At 43.1% G+C, this 22,109-nt stretch overlaps 1 protein-coding gene across 4 annotated transcripts in view; it reads right to left on the bottom strand.

Moving 5' to 3' along the window:
* The window catches only part of Psd3 (pleckstrin and Sec7 domain containing 3), a 539,468-nt gene that overhangs the window by 366,890 nt on the left and 150,469 nt on the right, over window positions 1–22,109 (bottom strand). Inside the window, exon 1 of one of the 4 annotated variants that reach the window (XM_042262561.2) lies at window positions 20,043–20,194. The exons of the other annotated variants lie outside the window; for them this stretch is intronic. Coding sequence (XP_042118495.1) covers window positions 20,043–20,066 — 24 coding nt within the window. The 5' untranslated portion in view covers window positions 20,067–20,194. Of the gene's footprint in view, window positions 1–20,042; window positions 20,195–22,109 lie in introns of those variants that run through there. 4 annotated transcript variants of the gene reach the window in all.

The following is a 22,109-nucleotide window of genomic DNA, read 5'->3' as shown; positions in this document are numbered from 1 at the left end:
GTGCTTCTCAGCAACTGATGGGGGCACAAAATATTGCCACCCAAGACAGTTAAAATGTCCACAATAGTCCTCTAACCCTCCATCAACTCAGATGAATTTATCAGCTCAGCTCATGATACCTAGGCCTAGGAAGATGAGCTGCAGAACTGAGGCAGAGTAAGCAGACAAGCAGAGCCTGGCAGGAACAGGGAGCCACTGGGACTGAGTTCTTCATAGGTGCAGTTTGGTTTACATTGGTCTCTTCCTGGGCTCACATGGAGATCAGCTGCAAGTAAAATTCACAATGCTGCTGATCAGACACTGCAACAAGTACGATACTGAACTTGAAGTCTGACTGTATTCACCAGAAACAATAAGCACACAAAAGCATCACAGAATTCACCTACAACTTAAAGGGCTATGTTTGCTCTCTGGGAAGACAAAAATCTTGAGTACCAGAGAATACACACAAACATACCCACTCATTCACACACACCCACGGTGTTCAGGGAGTCCTCATAGCACACCAGTCCCAAGGGCTGTCCTCCAGTTACAGGTCAGTTGTGACCTGAAGGCAGAACTTATCCTGCTCTGACCTCCAGAACTGATCCAAAACTGATGCCTGTGGGATGAGGAGGAGACTTAGAATACACCAAGTTCAAGATACTACAAAAAGAGCTAATGACCTCACACACATGCAGAACAACCGGCGTGAAGACAGAAGTGTTATTTTAAACACTGACTTTCAAACAAAACTTTGACATTTTCTAAGAACTCTAAACACAAATCATAAAATTATCTAAAAATAAAGTTCTAAATTATACTCTCAGTTTATTGTCTGTATCCATTGTTAAAATCTTCTTGGGCACATTATCATAGTATGTTTTAATAAATATTTACACTATGCCAGACATTTCAAAAGTACCATCTCCTTTTGAGCCATTTAATCCTCAAAAGGCCTATTAACCAGGTTTTACCAAAGAAAAAGCTGAGCCTCAGGAAAGTGAACACAGCCAGGTGTAGTGGTTCACACCTGAATCCCAATACTTGTGAGCCTGAGGCCAACCCTAGGCAACATAGTGAGTCCCATGCCAGCTTGGACTACAGTACGAAATTCTATCCAGAGGGGAGAGGGGGGGGGAGAAGGAGAGGGGGGAGGAGGGAAAGAACAAAAGAAAATGAAAGAATATATTTACCCAAAATTCTGACCATCAGTAAAATGTGAGATCAAACCTAGATCCAGCAAATTTACTCATGAAGTCATGGTGCTCTTCTAACCAGTATATGATGGACTATTTTTAAGCGGCTTGCATTTATTGTGAACATACTTAAATAATGACAAGATTAAACTTCAACCCGCAGCAATGCCGATTGCCTTGCAGTCTGAATAGCTCACTAAATCAAAGCAAACTAAACTACAGTCTGCTAAAATTCACAGGGAATGATTTTAAATTATCACTGTTATTTAATAATAAAGACAAAAAAGAGATCTGTTGTGGAATATTAGTTTAAGATGTGTTACATTGGTTTATGCTGAAGAATATGTGTTTAATGATGCAAAGATGTGTTTCTTTTTTATGTTGCATTTGTTTTAACTCTGTAAAGTTTGTTACTCTGCCTATCTAAAACACCTGATTGGTCTAATTAAAAAGCTGAACAGTTACTAGCTAGCAGGAGAGAGAGAAACAGACAGGGCTGGCAGGCAGAGAGAATAAATAGGAGGAGGAATCTAGGGAAGAGATCAGAAAAGGAAGAGAGGAAGAGACCAGGGCCAGTCACACAGCCACACAGCCACACAGCCACACAGCCACACAGCCAGCCACAGAGTAAGAAGGAAAGAAAGATATATAGAATAAAGAAAGGTAAAAAGCCCACAGGCAAAATGCAGTTAAAGAGAAATGGGATATTTTAATTCAGAAAAGCTAGCTAGAAACAAGCCAAGCTAAGGCCAGGCATTCATAAGTAAGAATAAGTCTCCACGTATTTATTTGAGAGCTGGGTGACAGACCCCCAAAGTGTAAAAAAAAAAAAAAATCAACTGCAGATCTCCAGATGTACTGTTCAAAGTTATTTATACACTACCATCTTGAAAAAGTATGTAGCACACAGGAGGCTCTCAAAAATAGGTGTGTGTGTGTGTGTGTGTGTGTGTGTGTGTGTGTGTGTGTGTATGGTGTGTGTGTGTATGGTGTGTGTGTGCAAGTGTGTATATGTGTGTATGGTGTGTGTGTGTGTGTGGTGTATGTGTGTGTGTATGGTGTGTGTGTGTGTGTGCATGTGTGTGTGTATGGTGTGTGTGTGTGTGTGTGTGTGCGTGTGTGTAACCATAATTAAAGAAGAAAAGGTCATGAGTGTGAGAGTGAGTTGGAGGACTTAGAAGGGAAGAGGTTTAAGGAGGGAGACAGTAGGGAGGAAAAGATGTAAATACAATACTCATGTATGAAATTCTCAAAGAAAAGTAATAAAATGTCTTTAAAAACAAAAAACAAAAGGAAAAATAAAAATAGATTATTTCAAGAAATACGTATTGGCAGAACAAATAAATTCTCAAAGGCACCTCATCCCTTCTTCTGCTTTTATTGCGAAGACGCAGGTTTTCAGTGAAATGAAGCATGGGGACATTAAATAAAGTTGAGGAAACATTCCTTAGGAAAATCACTGGACTCTGCGTTCAGATAAGGTAATCAAAAGAACTCAAGTGTGCCCTAATTAGAACAAACAAAGTGACCTGTAAGTCATTCTGTTAGTACAAAGAAAGACCGAAAAGAACTTTCAAATTTTCTAAATGTGTTTCATCTATATATTGGAAATTGTTTTTATAATATAGTCAGTGTACTTGAACTAAATTGCTGAGCTCTGTTCCAAGTGTACACTTAATTCATTTTCTCTAACTTTCTCAGTTTCCCCATTTGCAAAACGAAGTTAGACTTTAGAGTTTGTCATTAGGGTCTTTTTGAGCTCTGACATTCTATTGTTAAACCACAATCTCCACCTTTGCAAAGCAAGTCCATAATTATAAAGGGAATTTTTTAATTTTTATTTTATTATTTATCTATTATTTATTATAAAATATTTTATTTTTTAACACACTTTATTACATCATCACAACTTAAAGGTTCCTTCACATTTGAACACTTTTTTAAGTTATTGCCTATGTCCTTATATATCCAAATTTGCTAATGTAAGCATTTAATCCAGACCATCCAGGCAGTGACCTAGTCTGTTCAAAGGCATTAAGACAGAAAGTTGATTCATTTTTAATCAACTCTGTTAGAAAGTTGTGGTGGTTTGAAAGAAAATGGCTCCCAAAGGGAGTGGCACTATTAGGAGGCGTGGCCTTGTTGGAGTAGGCGTGGCCTTGTTGGAGCAGATGTGTGTCACTTGGGGGTGGGGTTGAGTTCTCCTATACTCAAGCTACTCCCAGTGACAGAGACTCCTGTATCAACTCCTATTGCCTGCAAGATGTAGGACACTCAGTTACTTCTCCAGCACCCTGTCTGCCTGTATGCCGCCATATCTCACCATGATGATAATGGATTGAACCTCTGAAACTGTAAGCAATCCCCAATTAAATGTTTTCCCTTATAAAAGTTGCTGTGGTCGTGGTGTCTCTTCACAGCAATTGTAGCCCTAGCTAAGACAGAAGTCTTAAATGTTCTGTTTTCTTTTCTCTTATGGTCATACATATCCTTGTTCTAAATGCCGAAAGACAACTTTTACATATATTGTTCTTGATTTTTTTGCCCTTAGGTTAAAGATCACCATGTCCACAAGCTCCTCCTATCCATGTTTTTCTCACTACCCATCTACCCTTTCTCTGTTAACGTTATTTTGAAAACAAACATCTAGCCGGGCGTTGGTGGCGCACGCCTTTAATCCCAGCACTCGGGAGGCAGAGGCAGGTGGATCTTTGTGAGTTCGAGGCCAGCCTGGGCTACCAAGTGAGTTCCAGGAAAGGCGCAAAGCTACACAGAGAAACCCTGTCTCGAAAAACCAAAAAAAAAAAAAAAAAGAAAAAAGAAAAAAGAAAACAAACATCTAGCCAGGTATGGTAGTACACATCTCTAACCCCTGTACTTGGGAGGATGAGGCAGAAGGATCACCAGGAGTTCAAGGCCAATTTGGGCTACAGAGGAAAAGCCAGGTTTTTTAATTAATTAATTAAATTTAAATACAAGACTCTCATAATCAGATAGTTTTTAGAGTCTAACCTTTTCCAACTATGGTGTTACTGCTATAGACACCTGACTATTGATGATAATAAAATTAATCTTAGAGCCTGCTCTAATGATTACATGAGTACAAAGTATTAGCACAGAGGTGGCTTGGCCAAACAATACTCACTCAATAAATATGAATTCTTGATTGTTAACAACAATGCCACAATATTTCTATCTGTACAATCAAGCTGTAAACTCTAGCTTTCTATAACAATAAAAAAATCATTGCATATTATTAGCTATTTATTCCCTAAGGATTAGTGTTGTGGGACAATCTTTTTGTGCATTGTGAAGATGTGTCTTTGGTTTAATAAAGAGTCAAAGGACCAATAGCTAGGCAGGAGAGAATAGGGGGGACTTCCGGGGAGAGAGAGGAACTCAGGAAGAATCTGAAACATGTGGGATTCCCCAGGCAGACACAGAGGGAGTCAGATGTACAGAACTGAGGCGAGGTAAAGAAGCACATGGAAGCTCATAGATTAATATAAACAAGTTATTTTAGGTTCCCAAGAATTACTTGGGAAAAAGCCTAAGCTAAGGCCAAACATTCATAATTAATAAGAAGTTATATGTCATTATTTGGGAACTAGTGGTCCAAAGAAAGTTTGACTACAGATTAGGCATAAAATTCAGGTGTTATAGTTAAACTTAAATAGTGGATCAATCAAAAATCAAGACTTTAAGCAACTCTTGAAACTCACACTGAAATTAATAATAGACAGGATACAGTTAGATTAAGAATTTACAGTAAAGTTTCCAGTGCAAGTAGATTATATCAGCTAAACAATCACACTTTTTACTACTAAATTCTTAGGCTCCCACTATATAGTTTGAAGATGAAGTAAGTGCATGCATCACTTGGATGTGCTGGCAGAATTTATGGAAGTTCTAGTATTAGTTCAAATCCTTCTATGTGACCTAGGAAAAAATCATGTATCCTTTCTGCTCTCAGGCTCTCCATTGTAAATGTATGTGGAGACACCACCTCCCTGCCTTATAAGAGATAAAGGAATCAAGGACCTTAGGTGTAATGTCTGTTTGGCATGAAGTTCCTTGCCTGTGGTATTTTATCTGTACTGAAATGTGATTTTCATTGTATGTTAATAAATAAAGTTGCCCAGGGGTCAGAGCTATTAGAGCCATAGCAAGAGTGTGGCGGTGGTGGCACATGCCTTTAATCCCAGCACTTGGTAGAAGAGCTAGGTAGATCTCTGTGTGTTCAGGGATACAGCCAGCATTGGAGACATATGCCTTTAAGACCTGGAGGGCAGTACTTACAGGCAGTGACGAGGCAGTCATGTGTTTGGGTTTACAACCAATGAGAAGGCAGAACAGAAAGACTATTTAAAGACAGACACACAGAAAGTAGCTCTCTTTCGGGAAGCTAGGAGCACTGCAGGAGGTAAGATTTTAGCTCTGAGCTCTGACCTCTCAGCTTTCTCTTTTACATTGGTTCTGTGTTTCTCATTTTAATAAGATGTTTGGTTATATCTACACTTGCCTTTTAAACACTCAGTGATGTCACTGTTATGTTACTGTGACATTACTCAGAAGCTATCTCAAAAAGCAAATTATCATAAATAATGTTACTAAAACTTACTATCTAAAAGCATCAAAAGTTTTAAATGCATAGAGGTTGTGTTAGTCAGAGTTCTCTGGAGTCACAGAACTTAGGGAATGTGTGTGTGTGTGTGTGTGTGTGTGTGTGTGTGTGTGTGTGTGTGTGTGTGTGTAGGTAGTACCTTGGGTCCAACCATCACTATGGTTCCAGTGGCAGCCCAGGCCACTCATGGCATGGACCTCAGACACCAACATGGCCCCAGGTGGCAACCCAGATCCCTGGCCTCAGCATGGCTTTTGATGGTATCAGGAGCCATGGACATCAACACAGACCCTGACTACAGCAGATCCATGAACCCTGACATGGCCCTCAGCTGTAGCCCAGGCCTAGATGTCACCATGGTACCTTGTGGCAGTGCAGGCCACTCAGATCTGTATGGCCCCAACTACAACATAACCCCCAGATCCCCACAAGGCCTCAGGTAATGGCCCAGACTCTGGGATTTGTATGGCCTCCAGTGGTATCAGGAGCCATGGCTATCAACCCAAACCCTGGCTGAGGTTGGGCCACAGACCCAGACATAGCCCTCTGCCACAGTCCAGGCTCGGATGTCATTTTGGCCCTGGATGGCAACACAGACAGACCATCCAGATTAGCATGGCCCCGGTGGCAGTGTGGCCCTTGGACACCAACATGGACTCAGGTATCTGACTAGACCCCAGTCATCTGCACGGCCTTCTGTGGTAACTGAAGCCATGGACATCAACACAGACGCCAGCTGTGGTAAGACCTCGGGCCAAGATATGGTCCTAAACCGCACCCCAGGCCGGGAGGTCACCCTGGTCCCAGGTGGCAAGCAGGCTGCTACCATCAGCCCATTCCTCACTACCCTGGAAGTTTGGTTTGGTTTGGTTTGGTTTTTTAATACAATATATATTTTGATCCTATTTGCCCTCTCCCAACTCTTCCAAAACCCCTAACCACCCAACTCCATGTTCTTTCTCTGGAAAGAAAAAAGAAAGAGAAAGAAAAATCAAAAACAAAAACAAAACAGTAAGAGAAAAAAAATATCGAAATGAAACTAAAAATGGCACAAATGTGCAGGAGTCAACTGCCACTATTCGATTGGATTTAAGGAGATGGAATCCACCCCTGATACTGCCAAAGTGATAAAAAAAGGGCAGAAGTTAGATATTAGCATGTGGTAAACAGTTTGCTCTATCTTCCACAAACTGACCAAATTTCCTTAGATAATAAACCACAGGACTGACCTCCAACAAGGGAGGCAGCTACTGAAGTGACTTCGACACCTGTGGCAGGCAGGTGTCTAGAGCACAATGGGAACACACCCAAACTGACAAAATAACAGCACCAGCACAGGGAGTCAGGAGTCCAAGCGGGAGAGACAAAGGACCTTGCCCTTTCAATGAGACCCTGGAGTCCGGCCTTCTGCGTATGCATATGAACTTGCTTCAAGTCTCCTCAGCTAGCTGATAATTCTGCAAAACACCTGGATGCCCACAGGCTTATGTCAGAGATCAAAAACATGCCGAGAGAGAGGAAGACAGAGACACTGAAATGCTGCATTTTTCTAAGTCACTAAGGTCCTGTAGAAGAGGACTGGTAGGGAAGCATTGGAATAAAAGTGCAGGACAAAATCTAGTGCGGGGAGAAAGGAACTCAGAAGTACTGCCCTCTGGTCTCTTTTTACTCCACGGGAGATGCTCCAACACTCCCAGCTTTTTCTGGGAGCCTGTTAGGAACATAGCTCAGTCCCCATCCCAGATTCAAAGGATCAGAATCATCCTTGTCCTCACATGATTCTGCCACATCTGAGAAGCAGCTGTGCACCCACACAAGATCTAGAGGCATCTGCACTGTTCAAATTATTGCTTATTACCCATCTGTTTCCTTGAGTTTGTTACATCTGAACACAGGGCTTTATACATCTAACACAGATGGTGAATACTGTGTCACCTGTTGAGTTCATAGGAAATCAGATTACATGCATGCTGAAAAGTTGGCGGTAAGTCTGTGTTCCAAGTGACTGCTAAAGACCCCATCAATTGCCGGACGGTGGTGGCGCACGCCTTTAATCCCAGCACTCGGGAGGCAGAGCCAGGCGGATCGCTGTGAGTTCGAGGCCAGCCTGGGCTACCAAGTGAGCTCCAGGAAAGGCGCAAAACTATGCACAGAAACCCTGTCTCGAAAAACCAAAAAAAAAAAAAAAAAAAAAAAAAAGATCCCATCAATTGCCAACAGAATCCAGACAAAGAATACCTCAGGCAACATGGATATCGCACCTACGGACTGTCCTGGGTGACTAAGATGAACAGAAATGATACACACCTAAACTAAATAAAACAGCAGCACTGTTTTAAAGCTGCTGATATGCGTCAGTCCATAAAGTGCCTTCAGTACACACACGGGGAGCTGAGTAAAAATAAGGTGGAGGGCAGTGACAGAGTGCAGTGGTTAAACGCCCAGCCGGACTGACATGAACGTGATCCTAGAACTCACATGGTAGAAACAGAAAACAGACTGGCCAACTATCTTCTGACCATCACATGGCACACCAGGGCAGCTGCATTCTTGCCACATGTGCACACACATGCACACAGCATGCACACACACACACACAAAATGTAAAACATACTTCTTATTTTATAAAGACAGTAGAAAGGAATTGAGGAAGACAGTTCATATCCACCTCTGTTCTCCACACACCACATGGAGGTGTACACCACACACACAAGCATGAATGTACACAATACACATATCCTGGATGCATTAACAAGAATTAGTGTTTGTGAAAGAAGCTGGCTGATTTCAGGCTGTGTTCAAGGCTTTGGGATGGGAATTGCACTACTACACTAGGTAGCATCTGACTTTCCCTCATCACCGTCATTCCGACCACTATTCAAGCACGTTGTTACTTTCCCATTTTAAAACCTCCTTTCACCCCTACATTCCCCACTTGCCCTTTATAGCAAAAAAAAAAAAAAAAAATTCCTTGAAATCGTTGACATCGAACATCAAATGCTTCTTTCTCTGCTCCCCCACTCTCTTATACCTTCAGCAATCAATTTTTGTTCACCATTGCTCCACCAAAATGAAGACGCTCCTTCAGGAACTCTCCGTGGCTAGGTTTCCAGTCGCTTTGTACTTGACCCTCAGTTTTACTTGACCTTTTAAGAAGCATCTGACCCATCCCTGAAGCATCCTCTCGTGACACCAAAGTCAAGATTTTCCCCCATAGTTGTTTGTTTCTCCTTGATTGAGCGGTCTTCTCTCACCTCTCTACCTTCAGCGACCCAGCAGCCCAAGTTCTTCAGGCTGAGCCTCTTTGCTTTCTCACTGGCAGTTACTTCCCCGTGGATTTCATCTAGTCAAAGCACCTGACAACTCCCCAATAGTTATCTCTAGCCTGGACCTCTCTTTTGAAAACCGGGCAAACAATCTCCAAAACTGAGTCCCTTGCCAGGTATGGGGGCTCATGCCAATAATCTCAGAACGTCTGGGAAAGGACTGTCCCAAGATCAAGGAGAACAGGGTGAGGGAAGAAAGGGGGGAAATCAACCCCATCTCTCTCTGACCCATCCAAGCCAATGTTGCTCAAAGAACTTCCTCTTAACGGGCTTCTCCTTTTCTGCCCTTACCCCTGCCCACTACGGTGCATTCTCATGAGACAGCTGCTCTAAAACCATGGGCCAGATCATGTCACATCCTTACTTGACACTCGTTCAGCATCTTCTCTCCTCACACTAGACACAAGCCAAAACTCTTACAATACTGCAAGGCCCTGCAGGAACTGCCGATCGTGTCGGCTTCCCTCTCTGCTCAGGACTTCCCAGCTCCTGGAAGGCTGAAAGCGTGGCCCTGGCCTCGACTCTGCATTTGCTGTTCCCTGTTTCAGGCCAGCCACCATCTCCCACCATCTCCAACCAACCACGCTTTTCATAATTCCTAGTCTATGAACCTTCAACTACCCTCCTGTCCTTTATTTTCCCCTGGAAGACTTTATTCTTTCTCTCTCTCTCTCTCTCTCTCTCTCTCTCTCTCTCTCTCTCTCTCTCTCTCTCTCTCTCACACACACACACACACACACACACACACACACACACACACACACACACACATCTTTTTTAGTCTGTTTTGCTGACCAATGAAATCCCAGGACCTAAAACAATTCCTAGGACAGAGAAATTCAGTAAATATCTGTTGAATGAAGTGCAGGAATAAAGGCAAGGCGACAGTGTGACAGAGCTGCAGAGAATCTATTACAGCATTTCTGGTAACATTTTAAAGTTATATATATATATATATATATATATATATATATATATATATATATATATATATATATATTTTTTTTTTTTTGGTTTTTCAAGACAGGGTTTCTCTGTGTAGCTTTGCGCCTTTCCTGGGACTCACTTGGTAGCCCAGGCTGGCCTCAAACTCACAGAGATCCTCCTGGCTCTGCCTCCCGAGTGCTGGGATTAAAGGCGTGCGCCACCACCGCCCGGCTAAAGTTATATTTTTAAGTAGATCACTTTGTATGCTAGCACATATTCAGTTATTATATAAAAACAAACCTCACATTTGATCATTAAATTAGCCCCATAAAATACGACCCACTATAAAGAAGCAGCTCTCTAAACTCAGACGTTCTAACACATTCTAAGGATGCCAGGCTTCCTGAAAACTCTAAATCTTGCTTTAGCAGAGCACATTTAAATGAGAGCTCTACACACGCATCCTTCCTGCAGGCAGATGAAAGCGGCCAGGACAATGTAATGAACTTTGATTTCTTCAGGTGAAAGGGAAATTATGATGCATGGTGCAAGCATTTTATGCTTTAATGGTGTATAAAATCTGGGTGTTACCCGCTTTCAGTGAACTTCTGGACTTAAGTACAAAACAGAAAAACAAAAAAAACAAAACAAAAAACGGCTGTTCTTCAGTAGCACACACAGTAAATGAACATGGTAGGTCATGTTTTTATAAGCCACTTTCTGGAAGTTAAAAGTGTCTTCTAGATAAAAGAAAAGGAAAATAGTTTCAGCACCTGTTTATGTGTAGAATTGAATTATTCCAAAAAGGAGTATCTCTGCAAACAACAAAATGATGAAAGGCAGAGAAAAGTCAAAAGTGATTTTAAAACTAAATTTTAAAAAGTGCTAATTCCTCTACCTTAATATTAATATCCCAATAATACTAATTTGCATATAATGGGTTTGCTTTTGTTTCTGAAGTTACTACATGCATAGTAAGAGTTCCTACTAACCACCTCAAAGATAACTAGGCACTGCCTAAGACATCCGAGCTGACGTTCATTATCACTAATAATCACAGTCGGTCACCACGATTCGGGCAAACTTGTGAAATTCTGCTCACATGGAGATTACCAAGAACAATTTGGGGGTGTGTTTGCCCCCAAATTGTGATGGCTGTACTTACTACTAAAATTGTGTACACTTAACAAAACATTCCCCAAAATAATTAAATATAGGCATAGATAGAGTGGTTTCAGCATAAATGCCAAAAGAAATGCTTTAATAGCCAGTAAGGGACATTCCTCCATGATTTCTGATTCAGTTCCTGCCCTGACTTCTCTCAGTAATGGACTGTGACCTTGAAGTATAAGTTAAAATAGATTCCTCACCTGCCCCCCAAAGGAAGACATCACGCTAGGCACAGCGACACATGCCTATAATCTCAGCACGAAGGAGGTTAAGGCAGGAGGATTGCCAAGAGTTTTAAGATAGCTGGGCTACATAGTGAGCTCCAGGCCAAAGGATGTTAAGTGATCATTAGAGAATTTCATTTTGTTTTTAAATTGCCATTACTAAAAGGAAGCAAAATAAAACATTATTTATAAAATATAAAAATTCATGATACAAATATGTCTATATACACTACCTCGGTTGAGAAGAGAATGATCATAACTTATAACTTATAACTCCCTTGCTAATCTTATTGATATATGATTTTATCATTAAATCACATTTCACTAACTTGAGTAATCATATACATATAGATACTGGCCTAATGATTAAAAATTCTTGGCTTTAGTTTCGCTAAGACTATCATCAAAGTCTATAAGCTACACATCTTTACTTGAGCTCCAGTTTTAGAATATCATACTATGTCTTATTAGAGGTCTCCCCATGGCCAAAGCAGGACTGAGCAGTACAAGAGACTATGACATAAAAAGCCTCACAGGAAGGCAGGAAGAAATGTGTCGAGAATGAAAGTTGGGGCTGGGGATGTAGCTCGGTTCATAAAGTACTTGTCTGGCAGGCACCAGGTCCTGGGTTTGACCCTCGTGCCATGTAAACATGGTGTAGTAGTAGGGCATGCCTACAACATGAGCACAGGAAGAGGGGAACAGTAAGGTCACTGGCAGCTACAGGGAACCCTGTCTCCAAACAAAAGGTGGGAAGGAGAGGAAAAGAAAAGGAGAAGAGAAAAATCAAAGAAAAAATGAATGAATGGAAGGGAAATCTAAGACCATTTTCTCACACTAGGCAAACACAGCTCATAGTCTTTATCTACTCCTACCAGAAGATTCTGCCAGGAGGCAAAGAGCAAGGTGAGGACTTTCACAGCCATGTTACCCTTATCTTTTCTGTTCTAGGTGGTTATTGAGACCTATAATGCCAGTCACATTGAAACTTGCAATGCATGAATGCTGACTAAAAAGTGGGAGAATTCCACTTCCATAAAAACAAAAAGCCCACAGTGAGACCAACAGCAGAAAGTTAGTAGGCCAAAAATCTTGATGACCCTCTAAATTCTAGTCCATGGTTAGACAAGGCTAAACATCAGAGCACTTTCACTGTCTGTCTCTTCTTGGGAGGCTTCTTGTACTTACCTATTTAATTGTCTGTGATATTTAAACAAGTCACTGAAGAAATATTTCTTAAACGATGACTATGTGCCAAAGCACCATACAAAGTACTAAAATTTTTCTTCTGACTTCTATATAGCACTTTTACAGGTAATCACAGACAGATGCCAGAAAGATCAGTACACCACTTAATAGATATGTGACCTCAAGAAAGGCAATAATAGTTCTGCCCCTACATAAGTATGATTTCCATTCAAAGGTCACAGTCACTGCCCACTTACTCCTGCTTTTCCAGGTAATCCTGAGCCTCTACCAACCAGTAGATGTTAGTGAGGTATTCAATGATGTCACAAGGCAGCGAGGCACAGGGGGATCAAAATAATTTGCCCAGGGTGATACACCTATGTGAAGATTTAAGATGTGAATCAGACTAAGGAAGGTCCGCACCCTAACCACTGCATAGCACCGCCTCCTGCTGAATCAGATCTCCTTTCTGAGGAAACAGTCTCCCTCTTGGGGCTATACACTTAGTTCAGGAAACTCTAACCAGCCACCTAAAGGAATCAAGGCGTAGAAATTCTGTAAAATGATGCTGACTTTGCTTTTCATTCTGCCCTTTTCTCCCCACCAGGTTCATGGGATTCCGTGTGCCTGCAGGAGGCCTCCAGAGATTCAGCAACGGCAAGACGGTCTAAACACATCCCTGAGCACAGCTGTAGAAGCAGGCAAGGCTAGATCAACAAACATCCTGTGATCTCCCATAGGGAAGGATGTTTGTCACCTAGAGAACACACCAACTAAAGAGAACGAACTAAATTCTGCAGGCCACCCACTGGAAAGTCCTTATTGTCTCCAGGTTAGAGCTGAGATTCCAGCATTCTTCAGAATTACACAGGATGCTCATAGAACATGCTACTAAACCAGAATCTTCAGGTATTCCTAGAAATCTAAAGCAGAAAAGTATGGGAGACATTACTTAGAGGGCAAAATAATAGCATCTATAAAGATCAAGCAGGTTTGACTAGGTTCAGTGTCTTCTTTCAAAAGGCGGGTCTCTGTCTGATCCAAGAAAGTCCTGTTCTATACCAAAGTCTCTAGAGAAATGGTCTCAATTTTTCCTTTCAGTAAACCTATGGATCTCAAAGTCTTCAGAGTTCTTCTCAAGAAGCACAGCCCAAGGCTAAATCCTTTTTTCTTTTCTTTGTTTTCTTTCTTTCTTTTTTTTCCCTTTGGAGACAAGATCTCATTCCATAGCCCTGACTGGCATGAACTCTTCTATGCAGACCAGGCTGCAGTTCCAACTCACATAGAACACCTGCCTCTGCCTCCAGGTGCCTCTGCCCTTTTTCTACCAGAAAGAAGTGTAAAAATATTAGTTACACAATCACTTTGCTTAATTTGTCTACTCATTTCAGCAAATATATAAGCATAATAAATCTTTGCTTAAGATAAAGAACATTTATTGCAAAGGACAAGAAATGAAAATAAAAAGACAATTCAGAGAGTGGTAGAAGATGCTTGCAAAGCACATATCACATAGGAGATAGGAATCCAGAATCTATCTGAACAATTATTTCTCCAAAGATGTACAGGTAGCCAACATACATAAGAAACGTAATATTATCAGACATTAGAGAAATGCAAATCAAAACCATATGAAGGGTGGCTCACACCTGTAATTCCAGCATTTAAAAGAGAGAATATCAAAGCCAGCCTGAATATAGAGGAATATATTCACTTCTCTATAGGAATAAAGCCCAACACACCTTTCTTGTTAATATGTGTGTCATCCAGGCATTTTCCTGTTGTCTTCATGTTCTTTGAGTATCTACTGGTTTTCCAAGACAGTGATGTATGCTTTTCAAGAAAGACCTTCACTGTTTCAATATCCACCACTGTCCAACTGGATCATCATGACTATGCTATACAGATTCATAAGAACTTGAAGTGAGAGTATGAGACTCACCTTACAGAAAAGAAAGAAGCCAACTGCAATGTTACCATCATTTCTGTGAGCTCTCAAAACAATGTCACTCATTCTTCCATAAAGCTAAACCAATAGACAACTCTCAGCCAGACTAGACTCAAAACTTTTCCCATTTATATGATACTAGTTACAAAATATGTTCCTGTTTTCCCCTTAATAGCTCCTACGGCAATTCCATTTTTTCCTCTCATTTTAAATTAATTTAAATTCACTTTCATTAAAATCTCATACCTCCCATATACTTTCCCCACATCTGTACCTATCAGCCATGACGAAATAAATAAGAACAATCCTCAATTTATCACAGTCCAGTCAGTAAACACACAAGAGCAGCCAGAGGTTCAAGAGGGATGTGTCAGCTCAGGTCAGACGAGGGCATCCCTTAAAGTACTTTTGCTTGAATGCCTGGCTGTGTAGCAGAACAGTCATTAGCTACCTAAGACTGTATAAATTCACTGAATATCTAAATAAATTCATTTAGTTTTAAATTCAGTTCTTGAGACCAGCCATATGAAATACTCACTAGCCACATGCAAATTCTGGCTACTGGACAAGGGAGATAGATATAGGACATTCTGAAGAGAACAGAAAGTTCTCCTAGGGAATGCTGATGAAGAGCTTGACTGAGTCCATCAGTTATAGGAGCTGGATTCTTCGGAACAGCAATGTCAGTATTTACCAGTTGTGGAGTTTGACTCTCTGAAGAATGACTTGAGGACTCTGGATGGTCTTAGGTCAGCTTAGGTCAGTAGGCAAACCTGTCTGGAGACTCCGTGAATAAATGAATGAATGAATGAATGAATGAAAAGTATGGTCCTTAATTTCTGCCCTAACTTACTAATAAGATATTAATGGCCAGAAAGCAATGATGCTTTTTTTGTTTGTCTGTTTTGTTTTCTTATGGATATTTTATGAGAGGAAATGGGTGTCAGCAGACCGGGCAAATAGGTCATGGACCCTTTGGAGCCACCAGAAATCTATCTGTAAAACCAAAGCAGCTGCCCTAACTGTGGCATTCATGCACAAAGCTCCAGACCCAGGGAAGCAGCTTTGCTCTTCAAGCATGTACTGCTGCAAGTTCTCCCACACACAAAGGGGAAGTCACAGGAGATGCCCCGGAAGATCATACAGCCTGCCTCCAATTTCATGGTGTTTTCCACTGTAAATTTGCTAGAATGTAGTATAATCACAAAGACAGCAAGCATCTGTGCCACTCACTGTGACGGAGAACCCCATTCCTCAGTGTCCTGTGAACCACTCTACCTTCCCCAGCAGCTTCTTGGAAAATCAAAGTTTTCAAAACCCCAAATTCTGAAAAAGCTAGTAGAATTTTAGTTACAGAAAAGCAACCCCATTTGCTCCTGAAGGCCAAGCAAAAGGAAGCTACAGCTGCTTTTTAACCTGTTTTCTTCCCCATGTGCACTGACCAACAGCCTCAGGAAGAGCCAAGCTGCTTCATTTCTACAATTCCCTGTTTCTTAGCAAAGGTCCCAGAACAGAAGGCCAGACAAGCAGGGAGCAGCTGTGGCCTGATCTTAGGAATGCCCTCTGCTGGTTCCCCAGCCCCTCTTATTGTTTCAGATGCATTCTCAACAAGCTCTGAGCTCCAGCTCCTGGGAAGAAATAATAAGGAAAAGCAGTCATCTCTACGTTAACACCACTGTGGCAGAAACATCCAGATACTTCTCTGAGGTGTTATAATTAGAAATTTAAATATGTGGGGCTTGCATTCAACTTTAAATTGTTAATCTGCGCTTTTTTTTTATTTCAATGATTTATGACTACAGGGAACTCTTTAATGTGCTCTGGACAAGAAATTATACAACTTTTATCTCTTGAGCCAAGTAACAGTAGTGCTGCCGTTCAAGCCAGTAAATCCATCCAATGACGGCTGCTGATGAATTCGTCGTCCATCACCTTTTAGATCCCAAACCTCAGTTTCCACAGCACACAGTGCTAACTCTGAGGACTCAGGAAAGGGGGATTAAGCAAATTAGACTACTTGAGTTTGAATATTTGCTCTGCAACTTTATTAGCTGTGGGATGCTGAGCAACTAAATTTCCCAGGCCTTCCAAGTTGGCGGTGATGACAGGAGTGACTTCGTGGCTATCACAGGGACAGGAGATGGTCCACCACGGCAGAACTCAGAAAGTGTTAGCTGTGACCTTAGCACTTCACTGTAAAGAAGGCATTTTCTAGAAGGTAGGGGCCTGAAATGAAACGTAAAGGCACGTCTGCTTCTCAGGCGCCCTGCATGAAAATCAGTGTTTTGCAAACACAAGGGCTTGAATTTGCACGCTAAAGCCCACGTTCTAAAGCCAGATGCAGGGGCACACACGCAGTCCCAGCACTGGGGAAGCAGAGACAGGAACCCCACTCAGCAGCCCACCTAGAATAAATCAGCAAGCTCCCAACCAGTGAGAGACTGTATCAGAAGTGGATCGCGCCTAAGGAACAGCACCTGATATCCTCTGGCCCTGCATGCATGTGTATATACATGCATGCATATACACAAACTCACAGCACACGTAAATACAATATAGGCATATACACAAACTCACAGCACACGTAAATACAATATATGCATATACACAAACTCACAGCACACGTAAATGCAATATAGGCATATACACAAACTCACAGCACACGTAAATACAATATAGGCATATACACAAACTCACAGCACATGTACATACAATATAGGCATATACACAAACTCACAGCACACGTACATACAATATAGGCATATACACAAACTCACAGCACATGTAAATACCATATATGCATATACACAAACTCACAGCACACGTAAATACAATATATGCATATACACAAACTCACAGTGCACAAAAATACAACATATAAAAAGGAAAGTGTCCCAGCCTCAGGTAGAAATGAGATGCCTCCACTCACTCCAGATCTCTAACTCCAAAAATAACCACTTAAGACAGCTCATAAGCAAGGACATTTGATGTATCTACTGATTTAGGATCATAAAAGAATATTTCAAACAAGATCATTGTTTGTCACAATTAAGTAAGAGAAAAAGGAAAAAAAAAAAAGAAAGAAAGGCAGCCCTGTTCACAGTCTGACTCTGCCATGGGAGGATAGAAGAGCTGGGGGGGCTTCCTTATATCACAGGTGTTGCCAAAAGAGAATTATCTACCACCCCCATGCCCTGGAGTTCCAACAAGGTCCTTGTCCATTTGGCAACACCAACTGGATTCCAGTTTGTTGACCTTCTGGGCATAGGAAAAAAAATCGTTCTTTTGGTAGGGCAAACAAGTATTGCAAGGACGTGTGCTATTTTTGTATAAATAAGATAGCCTAAGCAAAGGCTCATTATTAATGTTATGAGTGACACCTTATTTCCCAACAAGGCATGGTAATTCGGATTTGAGAATAATTTGTCAACTGAATGCTTCAAATTATCCTTTTCTCCATCGTAAACTCAAACCGTCACTACAAATGGAGCTTTGGAAGATAACTCAGAAAGACAGACTGGTACTCAGGAAAACAGCACCATTCCATTTCTGAATATACATACATTTTCACAGATACAAGCAGATTGTCAAGACATGAACTAATGCTCTGGAGAATGCCATCAGCATCCTGTGCGAAATTCATCAGCACCCTACCATGAAATCTAGAGAATTTCATTGGTACTCACTCCCCTAAAATAAATCAAGGTTGGTTTAACTCAAAAGAACTCAGGGGTGTGTAGGGAAACAGCTAAGCAGGAGCATAGCATACATCAGCCTCTGGGGTGAATGTTAACATTATTAAAAAAAAATAAAAGTAAAAGTAAAAAACCCAGGAAGAAAGCCATTCACGGTCCTGGAAGAACATGGTGGAGAACACCTGCAGCAAACGAGGTTCAGGTTAGACTAGACCCGCCCCCCACAACCTTCTATAACCAGATTCCACATACTAAAGCACAGGCTTTGGTTACATTTTCCTCTTCTGTCAGCCTAAAGCCCAATCAAGTCTGAATGTATTGCAGACAAAACGAGAATGATCAGCATGTATTACTCATCTTTTAATCCAACCCAAACCCCAAAATACCATCTTTTCAAAATTGCCAAATGACATTATCCCCATAATCCTCAAAGAAGGCAGTGCTGAGGCCAACGTGCATGCACATCTTGATGCGCACAATTTCACCTCAGCACCTCTTCACCAAGACCTAGATTAACCCATCATAACCCTGGTGACTTAGTTTGTGAATAATGCCTGACAAATCACTCCAGAACTTCTACAGGGAATTTGTAAATACTCTAAGCAAGGCTGCAAAAGCATTTATTGTGAGAGGGTAGAGAGTATTTGCTCTCTCTCAGTAGGGAACATCCTCTCCCCTACACCTAGACAAAAGCCAACCAACCCCACGCCTTTAAGGGCCAGAGCTGCTTCTGGGACTTCCAAATCTGTAAGACAGAACTCTGCTTTCTCGGGAAGCTGCACAGAACCTACTCAGTCTCTCCTAACAGAAAGCTGGCTCCTAGAGAGCACAAATTCTGTCCTACTCACCAGCCATTGGGCTTGGCAACATCCTTTGTACATACTCAATTGCAGATAATGAATTGCACTATGGATTGCCAAAATCCCACTTAAAGTGATTTTCCAGATCTCCCTCCTCCCTATACCCGCACCTGGACCCACTCAAGAAAATCTCTGGAGCGGAAATCCTGGATCCCACTATCTCGAGGGCCAGAGTCTGGAAAATGCAATCCTAATGTCCATTATATCTCCTGCCTGGTGGTGGTTAACATCGTTCTACACCCAGAGCAGTAGCTAAAGTTAACACTTATTACTGAGGGAACTGACAGCATGGTAAACTCAGCCTCGTAACCTGTGTTAGCCTTTTTTTTTTTTTAACAATTTTTTTTTTTCATTGCATCAGTTGCCAGGACATGTATGTCGAAAGTTAAATGCATGTAAAACAGAATCACTTAAATGTCTTTAAAAGCTAGTGGAAATGTTCCACGGAATAATCTCCCCCTGCCTGTTTGCTTTCTCCGTGCGAGGGTTTTCTTTTCTCTTTCTGACAGAGAAACATGATAATCAATCTGAGAGCTGACTTGGCAGGCTAACATGGGCACCTCGGGTCCTCTTTAATGCCTCCTTCTTTAGACCAGTAGGCAAGAAGCAGCTTTCAGGTTTCCTCTCCCCAGATGAGGTTTACGAGGCAGAAGAGGGGTGAATTAAAAACACGAAACCTTAACAACAAAAAGTTGGCCCTCTTGGGGTCCCCCCAACACACACAAAGAAAGAAAACGGCGGAAAAAGAAAAACAGTTATCAGAGCCACCAAGTGAAGTGGCCCAGAGATCCCGATGGGGCAGAGCAAACGGCAAGTCCAAAAGAAAAGCCCGGGTCAGGTACGGCCACCGTGTCAAGACTCCACACACCCTCTCCCTAGCCCGGGTCGGATGGCGAGCTCACCGCAGCAGCGTTTCTTCCTTCCATCTTCCATCGCCCGCGCGGGGCTCGGGGCTGGCGGGGGGGGACCGACCACCGCGGGGCTGCGGGCGACCCCGGGCGGCGGGCGAGCGGGCGGGCCGGGCGGGTGCGCGAGTGCGGGGCGGCTCTTTGTTGCGCGCCCCGGGACGGCCGGCGGCGGCCGCGCGCACCCCGGCGGCGGTAGCTGGCGGAGCCCGAGGCGGCGGCGGGCACCCGGGTCCGGCCCCCAGCAACGTCAAGGCGAAGGCGGCCGGCGGGGGCGGCGCCCCGCGCGCGCGGAGGACGAGGAGGCGGAGGCGGCCGGCCGACGCTCGCTGGCGGAGTGGAGCGGCAGCGGCGGCGGCGTCCTGCAGCCCTCGGCCGGCTGCCTGTTGCTTTGTCTCCTTCCGCAACACTTTTCCCCAGCCTGGAGGAAAAAAGTGAGGGGCGCGCTCGCTCGCGAGCGTTTCCTCTGCCCCAGAGCGCCGCGCCGGGAGGGGCGAGCCGCGCGCAGGCCGTCCCACCTGGGCCCCAGTGCGCGCGCCCGCGAGGCTCGGCGGGGTCGCCGCGCGGTTGGGGCGCTCGCTGGTCGGTCTCTGAGGGCGCCCCCCGGGGGTTGGGGGGGGAGCAGAGTCCTCATTCAGTCATTGGCCTGGGAGGGTGCTCGGGGCCACCTGCCCCATCCAGAGACTCTAGTCCCTGGGACCAACTGTAAAGGCCCATTTCTCCAGGAAACCGGTCTCACCCCGATACAGCAGGCTCTCTGGTTCCCATTGCAAGCTTGCCATTGGGACGGTCCCACAGTGAAATCGCACTTCACTGAGTTCCAGTCACAAGTGCCCAGTCCAGGAGGCACTTCTGCCCTGCCCCTTGCCTCTGCCCCATTTGATCCTTGCAGCAGAAACAGGAGCTGGAAAAGCTCCCTCCACTGGGAATGAGAGAGGAAGAAGACCTTGAGTCCACCCCCTTTCAGGACTTCAGTTTCCCGTCTATGAGTTACGAATATATGTAGGAGTTTTGTGCTGATTCTTATTCCTGGTTCTCTGTTAACACAACTGTCAAACCTAGACGTCCAGGAGGCAGGAATAGCATGTCCAGTCTAAAGAAGGTCTAGTCTATTCATGCACCTAAAGGCAGAATGGCACCTGTACACTTGTATGGTGGTCCTGTAATTCTCCTGCAGCTCTATTGTCTTATTCACATAACCAGTGAATAAAAGAGACGGAAGTGACTAACATGACCAAGTTTAAGAAGGAGGTAGGGGTCAGATTTCCTGGTGGCCCATAAATCCACCCCACCAGATCAGTGTGGGCCATCTTTAAGTTCAGCTGCTCTTTTAATACTGAAGAAAGTGGCCGGGTGGTGGTGGCGCACACCTTTAATCCCAGCACTCGGGAGGCAGAGGCAGGCAGATCTCTGAGTTCGAGGCCAGCATGGTCTACAGAGTGAGTTCCAGGAAAGGAACAAAGCTACACAGGGAAACCCTGTCTCGAAAAACCAACATATATATATATATATATATATATATATATATATATATATATATATATATATATATGATTTTCACATATATATATGTGAAAGTGTGTGAATCACCTACTTTCCCTGATTGACCCATCTCTGGCTATCATAGTCAACTATGGTACCCACCAAAGGAACCAAAACGAGAAAGTATACCGGGAAATAAATCCATTCCAGCTTCTGAAAGTCAGCTGCTGTCCCGGTTCCCCCTGCCAGACCAGTAGTAAGGGCAGGTTTATGGGGGTGTGAAGCACCCCAGTTAATGGACTATTTCCCATCTGTGGATATTCCCTTCCCTTGCATAGAAAAGCCTCACAGATATAGTCCCTGTGTCCATGTTCTAAGTTTCTGCCCCCTTGATTCTCCCAGCCTGGCATTTGTGTTGATAAGAATCACGAGTTCCCGGCACAAAATGCAGTTGCTACCCTGAGGTGTGGCCACTGAACTTGTCGTGGCTTTTACCTGGAAAAATAGCCCACAATCCATAAGTTCAGACAGGACTTCATATAGGCTGAGAGGTGGACCCTGACTTCTATAAGCTTATTAATT

This window comes from Peromyscus maniculatus, chromosome 17 (assembly GCF_049852395.1).
Source record: "Peromyscus maniculatus bairdii isolate BWxNUB_F1_BW_parent chromosome 17, HU_Pman_BW_mat_3.1, whole genome shotgun sequence".
Taxonomy (NCBI): domain Eukaryota; kingdom Metazoa; phylum Chordata; class Mammalia; order Rodentia; family Cricetidae; genus Peromyscus; species Peromyscus maniculatus.
This window is presented reverse-complemented; position numbering and strand designations above follow the sequence as displayed.